General features: G+C 56.8%; 4 protein-coding genes across 4 annotated transcripts; 1 reads left to right on the plus strand and 3 right to left on the minus strand.

Moving 5' to 3' along the window:
- Positions 1 to 17: 17 nt before the first annotated feature.
- On the minus strand, positions 18 to 2,914 carry PYCR3 (pyrroline-5-carboxylate reductase 3). Its single transcript, XM_069005607.1, has 6 exons — positions 2,806 to 2,914; positions 1,998 to 2,062; positions 1,559 to 1,738; positions 826 to 1,038; positions 645 to 737; positions 18 to 367 (listed from the first exon to the last, which is right to left on the minus strand). The coding sequence occupies exons 1-6, from the start codon at positions 2,885 to 2,887 to the stop codon at positions 185 to 187; spliced, it is 816 nt and encodes a 271-aa protein (XP_068861708.1). The 5' UTR covers positions 2,888 to 2,914; the 3' UTR covers positions 18 to 184.
- Positions 2,915 to 3,020: 106 nt separating this feature from the next.
- On the plus strand, positions 3,021 to 6,555 carry LOC138105519 (protein brambleberry-like). Its single transcript, XM_069005609.1, has 11 exons — positions 3,021 to 3,048; positions 3,508 to 3,615; positions 4,016 to 4,100; positions 4,180 to 4,287; positions 4,408 to 4,551; positions 4,629 to 4,802; positions 4,888 to 4,987; positions 5,588 to 5,649; positions 5,862 to 5,971; positions 6,249 to 6,319; positions 6,429 to 6,555. The coding sequence occupies exons 2-11, from the start codon at positions 3,526 to 3,528 to the stop codon at positions 6,553 to 6,555; spliced, it is 1,071 nt and encodes a 356-aa protein (XP_068861710.1). The 5' UTR covers positions 3,021 to 3,048; positions 3,508 to 3,525.
- Positions 6,556 to 6,688: 133 nt separating this feature from the next.
- GFUS (GDP-L-fucose synthase) lies at positions 6,689 to 11,160 on the minus strand. The gene is made up of 11 exons (XM_069005610.1): positions 10,908 to 11,160; positions 9,923 to 10,072; positions 9,517 to 9,631; positions 9,182 to 9,310; positions 9,032 to 9,105; positions 8,695 to 8,828; positions 8,511 to 8,575; positions 8,304 to 8,370; positions 8,150 to 8,229; positions 7,920 to 8,019; positions 6,689 to 7,225 (listed from the first exon to the last, which is right to left on the minus strand). The coding sequence occupies exons 2-11, from the start codon at positions 10,060 to 10,062 to the stop codon at positions 7,170 to 7,172; spliced, it is 960 nt and encodes a 319-aa protein (XP_068861711.1). The 5' UTR covers positions 10,063 to 10,072; positions 10,908 to 11,160; the 3' UTR covers positions 6,689 to 7,169.
- A 4,300-nt stretch (positions 11,161 to 15,460) lies between these two features.
- LOC138106045 (feather beta keratin-like) lies at positions 15,461 to 16,113 on the minus strand. Its single transcript, XM_069006068.1, has 2 exons — positions 15,993 to 16,113; positions 15,461 to 15,798 (listed from the first exon to the last, which is right to left on the minus strand). Exons 1-2 carry the CDS (start codon positions 16,111 to 16,113, stop codon positions 15,461 to 15,463), a joined length of 459 nt encoding a protein of 152 aa, XP_068862169.1.
- Positions 16,114 to 17,885: the final 1,772 nt, after the last annotated feature.

Below are 17,885 nucleotides of genomic sequence, written 5' to 3' on the forward strand. Positions count from 1 at the left end.
AAAATCCACACCCCCCATTGCTCTGGCCACGTTTATTTGGTTCCAGCCCTGCAGAGGTAACACATGTCCACACCACCTCCCACCCCCATCCAAGTTCTTCTGAAGATGTCAGGATCCCTCCTACTCCTCAGAGGAGCTCGCTTTGGTCCCCATCACCCCTCCTGTCCCAGAAGGGGCTTGTCCACTAGTCCTTGGCCATGTCACATGCCCGGTTGGTGGCCGCCTCCACAGCATCCATGACGGTGGCCCGGAGCGCTCCCTTCTCCAGCTGGTGCAGGGCGTAGATCGTGGTGCCCCCGGGCGTGCAGACGTCCCCCCGCAGCTTCGCCGGGTGCTCCCCTGTCTCCAGCAGCATCTTCGCTGCGCCCTACGGGACACCAGGATGGGTTGGAAAGAAGGTGAGATTTGGGACTTCCCAAATTCCCCTCTCCATGGTCGGATGGCATCACCATCCCAACGGCCCCACAGCAATGGACTGTCCCACCACTGTGCCCTTCGCCCTTCTGGTGGCCTCATTTTTTGCTTCCAGGAGGGGAAACTGAGGCAGAGCGGCATCCAGCACCTCCTCCCTTGTCCCAATGGATGTTGTGGAGCCCAGGGGCAGGAGGGAAGGGGAGCGATGCCAGGGTGTGCCAGGGACTCACCAGCAGTGTCTGTGCCGCAATCCTGCTGGCCAAGGCGCCCGGCATTCCCATCTTCACCGCACCCTCGGCCAGCGCCTCGGCAAACAGGTACACCTGGGAAGAGAGGAGCATCCAGGGGTGAGCCTGGAGCAAGGGGTGGACCCCAAATCCCAAGATAGCATCCCGTGTCCCGCTGGCTTACGTAGGCCACGCCGCTGCCGCTGAGCCCGGTGTGGATGTCGATGTAGGATTCAGGAACCTCCTCGCAGAGGCCGCAGGAGGACAGGAGGCTCTTGAGGAGCGCAGCTTCCTCGTCACCCGCGTTGCTGCCCCGGGAGAAGACCATGGCTCCCGCCTGCACCACGCAGGGCAGGTTGGGCATGATCCGCAGCACTTTGGTCCAGGGTGGGAGGAGCTGGGAAAAGATGGGGATGGGAGAAGGGGTGCCAGCCCTGCAAAGTACCCAAGGGTGATGGAGACACCGGTGGGTGACACCCATTGGGCTGGCAGAGAAGTGAGGAGCACGGGGAGGGAGCTGGAGGTGCAGCCGGGTGGGGACAAGGCCACAGCAGTGTGTCCCGCACGGGCCTGGGTGCAAATGGAGGAGGAGGAGAGAAGGAGGAGGAGGAAGAGGAGAGTGAGAGGAGGAGAAGGAGAAGGAAGAGAAAGATGAGAAGGGGAGAAGGAGAATGAGAGAAGGAAAAGGAGGAGAAGGAAGATAAGGATGAGAATGAGGAAAAAGAAAGGAGAAAAGGAGGAAGAGGTGGAAGAGGAGGAAGAGAAGAAGGAGGAGAAGGAGGAAAAAGAAAGGTGAGGAGAAGGAGGGGGAGGAGGAGGATGAAAAAGAAAGGAGAGGAGAAGGAGGAGAGAAGAAGGAAGAGAAGAAGAAAAGGAAAAGAAGGAGAAAGGAAGAGAAGGAAAAGGAGAAGTCTCACCCGCTGCAGTGTCTGGATGGTGACACCAGCCACCAGTGACACGACGATGTGGTGGGACCCCACGGCAGGACGGATCTCCTCCAGGACACCCGGCAGGATGTGGGGTTTGGTGGCCAGGAACACCAGGGTGCTCCTGTGCACCACCTCCAGGTTGCAGTGTGTGGTCCGGCAGCCCAACTCCTGCCCGGGGACAGGGAGAGGGGTCACAGCCTGGCACCCCCAAAACCAGCACCCCAAAACCAGCGCCCCCATGGTAACAGCACATCCAGAGGCAGGGACATGGCCTGGGGACCTGTTCTGGCCACAAAGCCACCGAGGCTCTGCCTGGATCTCACCCAGACTTGGGAACGATGAGCCAAACCCAGTGGGGGGGGAAAGGGTGCTCTGACCCCGCATTGAGGGACACCCCAACATCTCCCACCCCCACGGCCCCACTCACCTGCCAAGCATCCAGGTTTTTGTCTGAGGGAGCGCTGGCCAGGATGTTGCTGGCTGGGACCTTCCCTTGGGAAACACAGGGAATGGGATGAGCGGCCAGGGTGGCCCCAGGGTGTGGGGGACACCTCAGCACAGCCCAGACACCTCGATTTTCACCAGGATGTGATTCCTCCAATCCCAGCACGATCCCACTGGGGGACATGGAGCAAAGGGGGCTGGGGATGGATCCTGCTGGTGTGGCTGGCACTGACACCCACTTGTGTGATGGTGCAGTGACAATGGAGGTGGCCCCAAATGGGCAGGGCTGTCCCCACACTGTGCTATGGGACAGGGACAATCTGGGACACACGGGGAGCAGGGACAGGGATGTAAGGGAGAGAGGCAGGACAGGGCTGTCCCCGTGTCCCCACACTGATCTGTGGGACAGGGACACCAGGGAGGGCAGGGTTCCCGGGGAGAGCGGCAGGAAAGGGTTGTCCCCATGTCCCTCCAGTGCAGGACAGGAACCCCCATAGGGGGGAACGGGCCAGGACAGGGCTGTCCCCATGTCCCTGCACTGGAGGACAGGGACCCGGGGGCGGGCTGGGACTTTGAGAATGGGCCAGGACGCGACTGACTCCATGTCCCTCCACTAGACAACAGGGAAGGGAGTGCAAGGAGCATCCAGACGAATGCTGCCCCCACGTCCCCACACTTCCCCGCGCCACAGGGCGCGCAGGGACGCCGGGGAGGCGCCAGACCAGGACTGTTCCCATGTCCCCTCCCCTTCCCGTGTGCCGGGGACCCCCCGGTCGCCCACTAGCCCGTACCTGCCTGCAGCAGCCCCCTGACGAGTCCCCCGGCCATACGCCCGGCGCCCACGAACCCGACCCAGAGCTCGGACGCCTCCATCGCTACCCGCGGCCACGCCCCCAGAGCCACACCCCCTGCGCTGATTGGCCGCTCCCAGCCACGCCCCTCTCTCCTATTGGCGAAGCCTCCTTTAAGGGGCGGGGCGGAGGGGCAGGGAGGGGTCACTGCGCAGGCGCGCGGGCGCCACGTGGTTCGCTCAGGTCCACGCGTGGGGGTCCCGAAAGGGGTTCCCGACCATTCCCGATTATTCCTAAACCTTTCCAAACCTTCCCCGCAGCGCTCAGCTGCGCCCCAGCACCCCTGGGGCCACGGCGGGGTCCCTACCAGGGGGGTGGGGACTAAATTGGGAGTGGGGGAGGTCCCTACAGTTGTCCGTGGATGTGGGAGGTGGTCCCTATTCTCCTCCCCCCAAAGGACCCCCACCCGCCGATATTCCCGGGTTTATGGGGGGTCCCCAAATTTGTCCGTGGATGTGGGTGCTACTTCCTACTCCAGGGTGCTCCTCACCCTCTACTTCCCACAGTACCCCCACCCACCGACATCCCTGGGACTATGGAAGGTCCCCTGAGTGGGGTGGGTCCCCCAAATTTGGGGTGGGGGGGGGTCCTTTAATTTGTTCATGGGTATGGGGGGCTTCACCCCACCTCTTTTCCCCACAGGACTCCCTCATTCCCATCATGCTGTTCCAGAGGTCCTGGGCTGTGCTGCTCCTCTGCACCACTGCTGGGTTTTTGGGGTGGCTGGGCCTTGCTGCCCCCCCAGAGAAGGTGGGGACCCCCCCCCCCCAGAGCTGGGGTTCCCCATACACATCCCCCTCAAGACAACCACGGGTGATAACCAGTTCCAGGATGAAGCCACATGAGATGTCACACCTGGACTCCTGTCACCATCCGGTGTGGCTGTGGGATTCCCTCTGGCTGGGAAATGGGGGTTCCCAGGATCCCCCACCCTGGGAAGCCACTTTGCCTAGTGTGGGGATGGTTTTTTGGGGGCAAAGGCGAAATTGTGGGGCGAGTTCACACCTTTTTCCTTATTTTACACTCCAAACCCACTCCTCTGTCCCCCCATCCTGTGCTGGGAACACCCAGGGGTGCTGAGGGCTTGTTTTGGGGAATCCATGGGGAGAACCAGCATTCCCCCATCACCACGCCCTAATATTCACCTCAGGAGGATTTGTGGGAGACCTGGATGAGGTCAGCGCTGGATGAGACCCCCGTGGTCCAGCTCATGGAGGACATCACCCACTGGATGGGTACGAGCCAGGGTTGGGATGCTGGGACATTCCCATATCCCACTTTGGGACTGATCCAACCTCTTGTCCCTCCCCACAGGGAATGTGAGCAGCTCTGGGGCTGCAGAGCTCCAGGAAGGACACCAGGTTGTCCCATTCAACCTCCATCAGGAGCAGGAAAGAACTAAGGATGTTCATCCCCAACTAGGTGGGAACATAGCAAATCCCATTCCCAGCTTTTTTTCAAATCCCATTCCCAGCTTTTTTTACACTGGGGTGCATCTTCCCCAGCTCATCCCACTGCTGTATCCATCTTTTCCACATGCAGAGAGCAACCTGGTCCTTCAGGAGGTGATGGAGAAGCTGCGGAGGGTCAACCAGAGCCTGGAGCTGATGCTGATGGCCTTGGAAGATGCACGAAGCCGGCTGGAAAAGCACCTGGAGCACCTCAAAGCCATCCCTGACCCGGATGGTGAGCGGGAATGGGTGCTGGAGGATTGGAGGGAGCTGGTGGGTGCCAACACCAGGCTCTTCTTCCCCCACCCACAGGTCAGAGCCAAAGTGCCACCTCCTCCTGCATCCCACAAAGCTCATACTTCGTGCTCCTGGTTCTCCTACTGGTGCCAGCGCCGCTCCGAACCATCCTCCTCTTCCTCCTCTTCCTAGCTTCCAGCACTCTTGGCATCCCGGCAATCTCCACCCTCCTGGTCCTTGCTGTGGCAGGTGGGGAGGAGTGTGGGGACATCCGGTTGGGGACACACCACGCTGGGGGTGCTCTGTCCTCTCCCACCCTCTTGTTTTCCCACAGGGCATTGGCTGGTGGCATTCGCCTGCCATGGTGCCAGAAGGATCCAGCTGGTGGTTCCCCAGGAAGAGCCCCAGTACCAGCTCACCTCCACCCCAGAGAGGTAGGAGATGGCTGAGGAGGTCCCATCCTTCGTGCCCCACCCTGGATTTTCCACCCTGGAGCCATCTGGCAGAAGTTCCCAGGAAGGGACAGGACACATGTGGATGGTTTTCCTATGGCTTTTGGGCCCCTAATCCCAGCTCCTTGCCCTCTTTCTGCTCAGATGTCCCATCCTGGGTGTCCCATCCTTGGTGCCTCATCCTGGATTTCCCACCCTGGATCTTCCATCCTGGGACCATCTGGCAGAGGTCTCCAGGGAAGCACGGGACATACCTTGATGGCTTTCCTCTGGCTTTGGGGCACCTCATTCCAACTCCCTACCCTATTTCTGCTGTCCTGGTTGTCCCATTCTTAGATCCTCATCCCGGATGTCCCATCTTGGACGTTCCATCCTGGAGCCCTCTGGCAGACGTTCCCAGGAAAGGACAGGACACATCTTGATGGCTTTCCTACAGCTTCTGGGTACCTCATCACAGCTCTCTGACCTATTTCTGCTTGGAGAAGGGTGTGGAGAGGCTGGAGTGGTGCATGTCTGCCATGGTCGTGGTGACACAGAAGCCACCAAGGTGATGGGACTCTGGTTTTCCTTCTTCCCACACAGGGAGTGCAATATGGAGCTGCTGCAGGAGGAGCTGGACAAGATGGAGATGAGCTGTGTGCGAGGTGAGAGGTGCCCACGAGGTGGGAGGTGTGGTGGCTGTAGGACACAGATCCAAAGCCCTGACATATCCCCATCTTGTGCTGGGACATGTGCGTTATCCCAGAGCGTCCCCAAGCTCTGCCAGGGCATGTGCCACCTCCCCAGAGTGTCCCCATCCTCCACCTGGGGACAGAAGCACTGGGAGGGTGTCTCCACCCAGGCCATATTCTTTCAGAGTCCTCATTCCTGGAGCAGCCCCAAGAGGTGGCCGGGAACATTCCTGGATTTGCAGGGCGGGTGTCACCTGTCCCCGGTGGCCGGAGGACAACGCTGAGCTCGTGTGGGGTAAGATGCTGGGTGGGATGTCCCCAAGCTGGTGTTGTCCCCCCAAAACCTGCTCCTGGGGGCCAGCTGGGTTTCCCTGAGGGCCAGGTCCTTCAAGGTTGGGGTGTCCTCACCACAGTGGCACCTCTGGGTGTGGGACAACCCACTGGGAGATGGACAGGGCTGAAGACATGACACACAGGGAAGAATTTGGGGTGGAAGAGGGTGTCCTAAAGGATGGCCTAGGCACCCCAGGGGACAAGGGACATCTACAGGAAGTCAATTCTTCCCAAACCAGGTGACACCGGAGCTGGTCATGGATGTTGGGAAGCGCTGGGAGCCCAAACCCTGCAGCCCGAGGGCCAACATGTGAGCACCAACCACCAAGAATGTCCCTTGTCCAGGGCTTGGTGTCACCTCAGGGGGACACCCCACTGCTGGTGGCTTCCTGGGGTGCTGATGGGTGTCTCCTCTGTAGGTCCCCATGCCAGGGGCTCACCAGGGCCGGGCAGCGGTGCCGGAAGAAAACCATTCCTGGGCAGGAATTCTGCCACATCCACACCACCAGCAGTAGCTTGGCCATGGATTCATCTCCCCATTTTTGACCCGCTACCCCCTCCCTGAGGGGTTTTAACCCTTTTTATGACCCTTCCAGATCCTGGTGGAGAACATGGACCCTAAGGATGCCACTGGCTGTAGGTACAGGGCGGATGTTCATTGTCCCACCCATTTTATGCTATTTGCATATATTTTAATAAATGCCACATTTACAGCTGGAGTCTTTCCCATTCTGGTCTCTCCTGTCCTGAGACTGGGGGGCTGTGGGACCATCCCCATGTGCCAAGAGCAACAGCAAATTCCCTGCTGCCATTTCCATGCCCTGGAATCCTGATTGCCTTCCCTTTATTATGCCTAATTGCAGGTAATTAGTGTAGCTCGTTAACAACTCAGAGCCACCACCCTCTTGGATAGCTCCAGTTGGCTCCTACCACTTAATTTGGGATCGTTTTGGGATGCCCCAACCTTCCTCCCCCCTGCCCTGGGCGTCCTGCGCCGGTCCCAGCAGTGGGGCAGGAATGTGGGAGCTGCTCCCCGGGCTCCCATTTTTACTTTGGAAATGTCACTGTCACCCCCCAGCCCCGTCCTCTGCCCCAGCAAAGGACAACCCTGAGTTGAAGAGGATGATCCCAGTGCCGGGTGATGCCGATCCCGGTGCCCGTCACTTCCTGGCGTTGGCATAGTTGGCATTGAACCAGGCACAGGTTTCCTTCACGGCTGTGGAGGGATAAGGTGGGATGGGTTTGGGGATTGGGAGTGGATTTTGGCCATAGAATTATGGGATGGGTTTGGGGACTGGGAAAGGATTTTGATCATAGAATTATGGGATGGGTTTAGGGATTGGAACTGGAGTTTGGTCATAGAATCATGGGACGGGTTTCAGGATTGGGACTGGAGTTTGGCTACAGAATCATGGGAGGGGTTTGGGGACTGGGAATGGATTTTGGTCATAGAATCACGGGATGGGTTTGGGGATTGGGAATGGATTTTGGTCATGGAATCACGGGATGGGTTTGGGGAGTGGAAATGGATTTTGGTCATAGAATCACAGAATGGGTTTGGGAATTGGTAATGAATTTTGGTCATAGAACCACGGGATGGGTTTGGGGACTGGGAATGGATTTTGGTCATTTAATCAAGGGATAGGTTGGGTTGGAAGGGACTTTTTAGGTCTTCTCATCCAACCGCCATGCAAGAAGACACCTCCCAAGAGACCAGGTTGCTCCATGCCCCATCCAACCTGACCTTGGATATTTCCAGGGATGGAGAAACCACCACCTCCCTGGCCAACCCGTGCCAGTGTTCCACCACCCTCATTCCTCATCCGGAAAGGATGGACCACCTTGATGCCACCACAGCTGACAGCAGGGGCTAGGACCTCCAGTGTCTCCTGGAGGCCCCCCCATCTCACCTTTCCTGAAAGGTGTGAATTGGAATCCGGGCAGGTACCGCCGGAGCTTGGCATTGCTGGCCGTCTTCTTGAACTGCCCATCGGACTTGGTGGTGTCAAACTGGGATGGGAAGGATTAAGGAGGAAAAAAAGGCCTTGCTTTTGCTCCTTGGGTGGGAAGGATCCTCTGGATCATGGTATCTCCCAGGGGAACTGGTGGAAAGGGGGGTTCAGCCTGCAGTGAAGGATACAACGAGCTCTCCTCTGAATTCCATGGCCTCTGTGATGGCCTCTGCTGCTTCCCGGATGGAGACTTCATCTTCCTCTCCCACTGTGGAGAAGGCAAGGATCGTGGCTGTTCCTTTGTGGAGAGGGGGTTTCTGGGGGGGGGCAGCCAGGGCTTACCTGACAAAATGATTGGTTCCACCTCATCGTATTCCCGCAGGACCCAAAGGAAGAGCCGGGCCAGGTCCTGTGGAAGAGCAGACAACTCTTGGAAGGGTCAATGATGTCCCCCAGCCCTCCCATCCCAAGGGGACACAACCCTGGGGATGGCCCAGGCCAAACGAGGGGGCTTCAGCCCCATTCCCCGCTTCCCAAGGCCACACCTACCAGGGAATAGATGAACTGTCTCCTGGGCTCGCCCGTTCCCCAGATGGTCAGAGCAGAGCCGGACTCTGCAGGAGGAAGGAGCCATGACCACCAGAGCCACCTTCAACCACCCCATGGAGCAGGTGGGAAGGAAACCACACCCAGTTTTCCCCCAAAAAATCCCTGGAAGTCCTGCCACCCTCACGTTTGGCCAGGTAGACCTTGTGGATGAGCCCTGGAAGGACGTGGCCGTCCTCGATGTTGAAGTTGTCGTGTGGCCCGAAGACATTGGTGGGAATGACGGCGGTGAAGCGTCGGCCGTGCTGCTCGGAATAACCCCTGGATGAGAGCAGGGAGGGGATGGTGGGTGGGCTGTCAAGCCCCCCTCCTGCACTGATGTGCCCCCAAAAAACCCCGGCCAGCATCACCTTCACCTGCTGAGCCCTCCCCAGCTTCCACCGCGGCGTCATTTAAATCCTGGAAATCCCAGTGGATTCCCCTTGCCTTGAAAACCAGTGGGTGCTCCCATGTCCCCACCTCACCTATTTTGGATGTCAATCATCCTCTTGGCATAGGAGTAGCCAAAGTTGGAGCTATGAGGTGGCCCATTGTGGATCTGGGAATATCAGAGCAGATAAATGAAGCAGGGCAGGGACTTTCCCTGGATTTTGCATGGGAATGGGAATTCTCACCATGGTCTCATCGATGGGATAGGTGGTCTTGTCCGGGAAGATGCAGGTGGAGAGGCAGGAGACCACCTTCTGCACCCCCGTCTCATGGGCCGAGTGCAGGACGTTGTCGTTGATGTGGATGTTTGTCCTCTGGGAAAGGAGCGATTTATCAGGATCATGGGCTCAGGGATCCCCAAATCCCTTCAACAACAACTCCTTAATAACTCCAGAAACCATTGGAGCTCTGGTTTGGCTCCGGGAACAGAGCAAGCCACATCCCTATGTGCCCCATATCCCAGTTTAGGGAGTGCAGCACCCACAGGGATCCCGACAGTGCCCATTCCGTGGGTGCTCACCCAAAAATCCAGGTTGGAGCGGATGTTTTTGAAGAGGCCTCCGACCATGGCAGCCAGGTGGATGACGTGGGTGGGCTTGTGCCTCTCAAACAGGGCTTTGGTCTCAGAGCTGCTCCTGGAATGGGAAATTCTGGGGATTCAGTGGGGTCAGCAGAGCAAATTGGGGTTTTTCTGAGGAAAAACCCATTTTACTGGGAGGGGAAGTGTTGGGGTTTGGTGGGGGCAGATTGGGGGGTTTCTAAGGAAAATCCCCATCTTGGGATGGGAAAATTTGGGATTTGGCGAGGTCAACAGAGCAGATTGGGGTCTTTCCAAGGAAAAAAAAAAATTCTGGGATGGGAGATTTTGGGGTTTGTTTGGGTCAATAGAGCAAATTCAGGGGTTTCCAAGGAAAAACCCAACTCACGTCAAGTCGGCGTCTCGGGAGGACACGAAGATCCACTCCTCGTCCGGCTGCCCCTCTCCATCGGCCACCACCTTCTCGATGGCTCTGCCCACCAAGCCGGTGCCACCTGTCACCAGGATGCGCTTGGTCACCTCCGTCATGGCTAAAACCCTGCAGGGAGCAGCCGGGGGGACAAGCTGGGATCACCTCAGGATGCACCTCAGGATGGTCCACCCTGGTGTGGGCACCCACGAGCATCATCCGCATCCCAGGCAGGTGGGATCAGGTTTTTGGGGGGAAATTTCTGCATTTCTGGCAAAAAGTGAAGTGGAAAAAGGGGCGTGTTTGGCTGCGACGGGGCTGAAACTCCTCAGCTGGAGGCCACCTGGGCTGGGGCCAGACCTGCCACGTGGCACTGCCAGGCCTCTGGAAAGGGAGGGGCGCCTGCACCCCAAAGTGTGTGCCCCAAATCTCCCTGTGCACCCCCAAATCGCCTCCCAAACCCCAAATCTCCCGTTGCACCCCAGATCCATTCCTGAACTCCAAGTCTTGGGTCTGCACACCCCAAATCTCCCCCTGCACCTCAGATTTCTTTCTGTACCCCAAATCTCCCTCTGCGACCCGGTTCTGCACCCCAAATCTCCCCCTGAACCCCAGATTCCCCCCTGCACCCCAAGTCCTGTGCTTGCAACCTAAACCTCCCCTGCACCCCAAATCCCAGGTCTGCACGCAGCATTGCATCCCACGCCTCCCCTGCCCCTCAAACCCCAGCACTGCACCCCAAATCCCAGCTCTGCACCCAGTCCTAAGCCCCCTACCTCCCCTACACCCCAAATCCCACTCCTGCACCCCAATCTCCCCGCACCCCCTCCCAACCCACAACCTCCCACGCCCCCGCACGCCTGCCCTCTCCACCGTCCTATCCCCCCGCTTCTCCTCCCCTCAGGCCTGGGGGGGCTCCTGTCCCCCCCAAATATCCCTTAATGGGGTGAGGGGCGCGTCTCACCCTCGGTTGGATTCGGGGCCACTCGGGTGCACTCGGCTGCGCTCGGTTAAGTTCGGCTGCGCTCGGCTCGGTGCAGGTTCGGGTTGGGTCGGTGGAGGCTCGGCTGTGTTCGGCTACACGCGGCTCGGCTCGCTGGGGGCTCGGCTGGATTCGGCTGTGCTCGGGTCTACTCGGCGGGGCTCAGTCGGGTCTCGGCTAGGTTCGGTTCCGTTCGGCTTCGCTCGGCTCGGTGGGGGCTCGGCTGTATTCGAGGTCACTCGGGTCAGCTCGTTGAGGACTCGGCTGAGTTCGGCTTCGCTCGGCTCGGTTCGTGTCGGCCCGGTAAGGGCTCGTCTCGGTTCGGTTGCGCTCGGCTTCTTCCGGTGCCGTCACGGGGCGCCCCCGCTTGGCTCATTGGGAAATGTAGTCCTTGCCCGGGGACAGGGGAAAGGCGAGGGAGCAGGGGAGGGGATTTAGGGAGGGGAAGAGGGATAAAGGAAGGGGCTGCAAGGAAGGAAGAGGTGCAGGGAAAGAGAAGGGGGTGCGGGTGGGGAAATGAGGTGCAGGGGGAGGGAAGGAGGTGCAGGGAAAAGGAAGGGGGGAAGGAAAAGTTGGTGCAAGGAAGGGAATGGAGGTGCAGGGACAGGGAAAGGTGGATGGGAGGGGGGTGCAAGGGCAGGAAAGAGGGTGCAGGGGGAAGGGAAGGGGGTGCAGAGGTTTTGAGGGGATTCATGGGAAGGGGTGCAGAAGCAAGGAAGGGGATGCAGGAAAGGGAAGGGAGTGCAGGGAAAGGGGGTTCCCAGCTCCCCCCTTTCCAAAGGAGGGTCATCAAAAGGGATTTCGATGTGAAAACGTTTTAATCACTTTTAATGCACTTAAGCCGAGATTAAAAATGAGCAGAGCTTTCCCCCAGGTGGGGGATGGTTTTGAAGGCACCTCCTCCACCCCCACTTCCAGCTGGCTTTTCCTTTGGGATTTCTGTGAGGCAAAGCCAGGGCTTCGCTCTAAATTAAAATTTTGAAAGTGGAATTAAGGAAGACCCTGCCAGGAATGCCCTCTTTCCTCCGCCAAAGCCCTGGATAGCCCCAGTGTCAAGGAGTAGTAGAATATCAGTTTTTAACTCCTTTTCTCCTGGGTGAGACCTGGAAATGTGCCATTTTCCTTTGGGAGAGTCCCAGAATCCTTGGGGATCTCCTTCCTGGGAGCTGGGGGGGAGGGGGGGTCATTTTTCCTGCCTTGCACATTAAAAGATGTCACCTTGTGCCTGTGTCCCATGGAAGTGCCTGTCCCCTCTCCCAGCTGGCTGAGTCCCACCATGTGCCCAGCCCTTCCCCAGCTCCAAAATCCCTCTCCCAGGAGTCCTGGTGTTGTTCCCACCTGCTGTTTTACAGGATTCCCTGGCTGATCTCACCCACAGAGCCAGGGATGGACACTGAAGCTCTTTCTCCATGCCAGCTAATTTCACGTCTGTCCTGCATCCTCCCTGAGACACTGAGGTTTGGCAAGAAAAAACCTCATGTTGATGTTGGGATGAATCAGATCCAGCTGCATCCACGCTTCCCTCTCACTTCGTGGTGAAATTATGGAATAAAAGGGTTTGGGTTGGAATAAAATCATTCCTGTAAATAAAAATCATCCCATTCCAACCACCCTTCCGTGGGCAGGGACACCTTCCACTAGACCAGGTTGCTCCAACGTGGCCTTGAACACTCCCAGGGATGGGGGGAAAAGCCAAGGAAGATTTTCCATGTGCTGGTGGGAGGATAAGATCTTCTTGCTGCCTCCTGCAAGTTTTGGGAGACTAATTAGGGATAAACCCGTATTTCAGCCAAGGAATTGCTGGGAGGTGGCACAGCCAAGAGCTGCTGTGACAGCACTTGAATAACCACGGTGTTGCATTAAATGTAGTAATTTTGGAGCTTAAATATGCTAATTCTGGGGCTAATTACCAAAGAACTGTTGGAACACGAGGGAAGATCACAGGGGAAAGGGATAAAGTTGTTGCGACCACATGCGATGGACTCGTTTGTTAATGAAATATCACCCAGGCTTCTGATATTATCTAACAAGGTCTTGGGATTTAAGGATCAAAGCCTGGAGCAGACCCATTAGCTCATCTGGGCAGGGCGTCTGCGTGACATGATCCAGAGGACATCCCAGGACCTTCCAGCCGGCAGGATAAAGCTTGGGTGGCTTGGCCAGATCCTGTTGGAGAACCGCTGCTTCATGTGAGGCGTTGTTTCTCTAACGAAGCTTGCTTGTGGGTGACCTATTTCTCTGGAACGGGCCCGGTTTTGGGTCCAGCCCCACTCCCTGCTCTGCCCTCCCCGTGCCTGTGGGAAAGTGGGGCAGATGGGAATGAGATTCCCAGGTGCAACCTGTCCCAGGTGGAAGCTGTCTGGGGATGGATGATGCTTTACAACTGCAGCCAAGCTCCAGGAGCCCAGGTGAGACACGCCAGCTCTAAGTATCCCTTTCCCACTAAAATTCCAGCTTTGCTGCTCTTTTTTAGGGAGCAGCACACCAGCAGTGACCCCTTTTCCAGGCCCTGTCCCACAGGGTGGCCTGTGCCAGTCTCCATAGGGATTGGGGGTTGCTTCCCACAATGTGCAGCCCTTTGGCAATGGGAGTTATCCAAAAGCCCAGAGGGGGAAGATGGGGATGGGGGAGATGGCCACAGATATTCCAAGAAACCCTTTTCATGGGATTGGGAGCAGCTGCTGCACGAGAATGTCCTTCCCATCGTCATTTTGGATTTGGTCTGGTCAAGTCCAGACCTCGGGGGGAGGGAGACCAACCTGCCACTGCTCCATGATGGGGTTTGGAGTTATTTTGGGAGTGGGATCCTGGCTGGGTGGGTGTGAATCCCATCAGGAGAGACACTGGAAGAGGTGCCAACTGTTTTCCCTCCAGCACATCTCACCTGGTTGGGGTGTCCTTGGATGGAGTGCAGAGAACTGGGCAGGGGGCAGCCTGAGGGACCTGGATTTCCCAGGGTGGATGGGAGAGAGGAATGTGGGCACAGGGCAGTGTGGATCTGAGCCTCCTCCCAGTGCTCCCTGGAACCTACGTGAGCTGACTGTGCCCAAAAAGAGCGTCTCTGGCGCAGGTTTGGGATGAGACAGGCTCCGGAGGATGAGGCAGACATCCCGCTGGGCCTGGCTGCTCAGGCATGTCCCAGGACCTTGGGAAGGTGAAATTCTGCTCCTGTTTCAGTCCAAGGGTTGATGTCAAGCTGGATGAACTCCAAGGTGAATGAATATAAGAGTACGGATTACTTAAATTTGTCTTTTTATGGATTAGACTTTAAGATAAGCTGAAGTTCGTGCCTTAAGGCCAACCAGAGGAAATGCACTATTTACACAAAATCAAGAAATAAAAGGGCCAAACAGATCCAAACCTATTCCCTCTCTCCTTTCCCAGCTCAGAGGCGGGGGGTGTTTAGTTTTGGTTTTAGGGAAGGGCTTTGTTCCTCAGCAAACTCTTCCTCTTTGAACCAAATCCAGCTGTGCATGGAGTTCTCCATCTCCCTGGGCTCCAGCTGCTCCAGAGATGTTATTTTAATTTGCTTTTGATGAATATTTTAGTGCTGCCAGTAGCCCTGGAGACTTTGAACTCGTGTGTCAGCCCAGAGCTCACCTGTTTGCTGGGAGCCCTTTGTACAGTGGAAAAAAAACCACATCAAAGGAGGAGAAAGAGTGAACGTCACTGGTGAGAAGCAATTTAATTTGGGGAGGCCAAAGATCTTTATGACCCAAAAATCCATGTTGGAATGTCAAAACTGGGGGGCAAAGAGGCAGGAAGGTGGTACGAGGGACACCATCTTCTCAGCAGGGTCACAGGCTTGTTCCTGCACCTTGTTCCCAGGTCTCCATGCTGTGCCTCAGGAATCTACAGTGACTTGGTGGGAGTCAAGTCATAATGGGGACTTGCTGTGTGACCTCAGAACAGAGGGTTGTTGGCTTGGGGTCACTGGCACAGATGATCCAGGGAGCCTGAACAGGGAGGAGGGTGGCCCAGAGACCCCCTGAATGGGACCCTGCAGTGAGGAGGGGAAGGGGGATCTCCATCAGGGATCTGTTGAAGAGCTCAGAACCAGGTGAGGTTCTGGCCTGGAGACTCCCAGAGAGGTGGAATGGGGACTGTCCAGCCAGATGGACAGTGCAACAATGACCGTCACCTGGGTCAGCTGAGGAACCCAGGGAAAGGTGTGTGATGACCTGGAAACCATGGTTACCAAGGCCCTTGCAGGAAAAGGGGACAAGGACATGGGCACCCCTTCTGTGGGCGGTCCTGGCACCCCACTGAAAGTGAAGATGGTGTCACAGAGACTGCAGGGAGCAAAGTACCTGTGCTGGGTGTAGCCGCAAGAGCTCTGGTAGAAGAAGAGGAGGCACCGCAGGCTTTGCTGCAGGAAAACTTTATTGACGCAAAAGAATGAATAGACAGGAGCAGCGAGAAGAAGGGAACCCATGGGAGGTTCAAGTAGGGCGACCATCATGCAAATTGCTTTGCTTGCAGGAGCTGTTACCAGAGCACCAAGCTGATGGTGTAAGGAATGGTGCTGAGGGCCCTTAGCAGATGTAGCCACCCCTTCTGCCATAGCAGCCCAGGCCTCCCAGCCCATAGCCATAGCCAAGGCCGAAGCCAAATCCACCAGAGATGGGCTGTCCCTGGGCACTGAGTTCACTACCAACAGCAGCCGAGGAGGTGGATCCGACGGCGGTGTTCTGGGGGAAGGAGGTCATGATGGGTCCTGGCAGGGTGACCAGCACAGGGGAAGGCTGGATGACAACACGGGAGTCCTGGCATTGCAGGGCACAGGGCTCGTTGCAGCTGTTGGCCAGCGGGGTGGGTCCGCAGGGTTGGCAGCGGTTGTAGCAGGCCATGGGTGTGGTGTGGAGGATCCCTGGAAGAGAGAGGGGAGTGAGGCAGGGCAGGGGTGTGTGGGTGTGAGGGGCGGTGATGCAGGAGGGTAAGGGAGTGTGGAGGCTGTTGTGGGGCTGTGGGGAGGTGTGAGGGCTGCTGAGGCTGGGGCTGAGCGTCCTGGCAGAGAGGGTCTAGAGGTGCAGGAGCAGGAGGGTCAGGGGCTTGAGACTCACCGGGTTGTCAGCAGGAGCCAGAGGAGAAGGTGTGAGGAGAAGTGTGTGAGGGAGAGAGGCACTGGGCCGGCTTTTATGCTGGTTGTGGAGGGGCGGGACAGCCTTGTCCCATGGCCTTGGGGCATTTTGCAGGCCTGGTGAGTCCTGAGGTTGGGAGTGTTTTCCTTCCCACAACTCTGCCATGTCATGTCCTGCTCTTGAGGTCATGACCTTGGCAGTAGCTTTTAAATGCGAGTATTAGAGGCTAAAGGCTGCTGTTGGTGATGTTTGTCAAGGAGTACTGAAGACGTGAGCAGAGCTTTGGAGAGGTGGGATGTCATCAGCGTGTCAGTGGTGTGCTGTGGCTTTGTGGGTGTGTGATGAAGAGGGACCTCATTCCCCCACAGCCACGTCAGGCTCAATTGGGCTTTGCAGCTCTTCTGGGGGTGATGGCTGTCCCCTTCCATCACATTCTCTCTCTCCCTACCATGTTGCCAACTTCCTAAACCTGTCTGTATGCGAGGCTTTTCCCGCTGGAGATGGGAAAGCAATTCCTGTGATTTAGGGATGCCTCCCATACTCCCATAGGTCTTCTATTGGTTCATCCGTAGCTGGTGAAGGATAAAGAGAACAAGATGTGTGAGGTGCAGCTGACAGAACTGGGGACATTCACTTCTCAGAAAAAGAGGGTTGACCTTGTTGCTTTCTAGAGGTATCTGAATGGAAATCATAACATCAGTTTTGTCTGGCTCACCCTGGCGAGTCATGATGTGGGGAATGTTTTCCTTCCGACAATTCTGCAGTGTCATGTCCTGCTCTTGAGGCCATGTCCATCTGCCCTTGGCGGCAGCTTTTAAGTGAGAGTTGGTATTTGGGAGGATTTGCATGGAAGTTGTGTGTCAGAGAAACCAGAATATGCAACAGAAGCCTAGGAAAAATATGGGTGTCATCAGTGAGGTCATTTTGTGTACTTGTGTGGTTTAGTTTGTGGGTGTGTTGTGAAGAGGGGCCCCGTTCCATCGCAGCCCTTTCAGGCTGTCCTGGCCTTTGCTGTTGTGCCATGCATAAGGAGCTGCCCCTTCCATTACAGTCATTCCTCCTTTGAAGTGTGAGTATTTGAGAGCAAAGTTTGGTGTTCATGGCACATGTCCAAGGACACTGAAGATGTGACCAATACTTTGGAGAGATGGGGTGTCATCAGTGAGGTCAGCCTGTGGAACTCATGTTTTTGTGTTTGTGGGTGTGTTGTGAAGAGGGGCCCCAGACTATCCCAGGTCTGTCAGACTAGTCTGGGCTTTGCGTCTCTGCCAGGTTTGAGTGCCTGGACTCTTCTATTCCATATGGGCAGTGGGACTGTTATCCCCTCAGCGAGTTGGCAGATGATGGAGTGGCTGAGGCACAACTTGGTTGTTCCTCCAGTCAGAGAGACCTGGAGGCTGAGGGTTAAAGGAATCTCCTGCATTTCAAGAGCGGGAGATGTGAAGTTCTGCGTCTGGACAGGGATAGCACTTGGCCCTGGCTCATGCTGTGGGCTGAGAGTCTGGAAAGCAGCTTGTCTGAGCATGACCCTGTGATGCTGGTGGAGAACAAAGGTCACAGTGGAGCTTTACTTCAAAGGGTGTCACCAGTGTCCATGACAGATTTCAGATAATTCTTCCCCTGATGTTGGGAGAGGTCTTCCTTTTAGAGGACTGGTGGGTTTGCATGTGGGATGATGTGGACAGTTCTGGTCTCCACAAGTGAAGAAGCCCAAGGGGGTAGTGAACTGTTATGAATGGATGATGTAAGATTAAATAAGCTCCTGCCTGTTGCCCAGACCTCTGGCAGCAGGCAGTCGCCTTATTGAGGTGGCCAGCACCCCAAAATCCACTCTCATCCCCAAGTTCTTTAATAATGGCTGATTTGGTCTATTATAAAA

Source organism: Aphelocoma coerulescens, chromosome 2 (assembly GCF_041296385.1).
Source record: "Aphelocoma coerulescens isolate FSJ_1873_10779 chromosome 2, UR_Acoe_1.0, whole genome shotgun sequence".
In the NCBI taxonomy this organism is placed as follows: domain Eukaryota; kingdom Metazoa; phylum Chordata; class Aves; order Passeriformes; family Corvidae; genus Aphelocoma; species Aphelocoma coerulescens.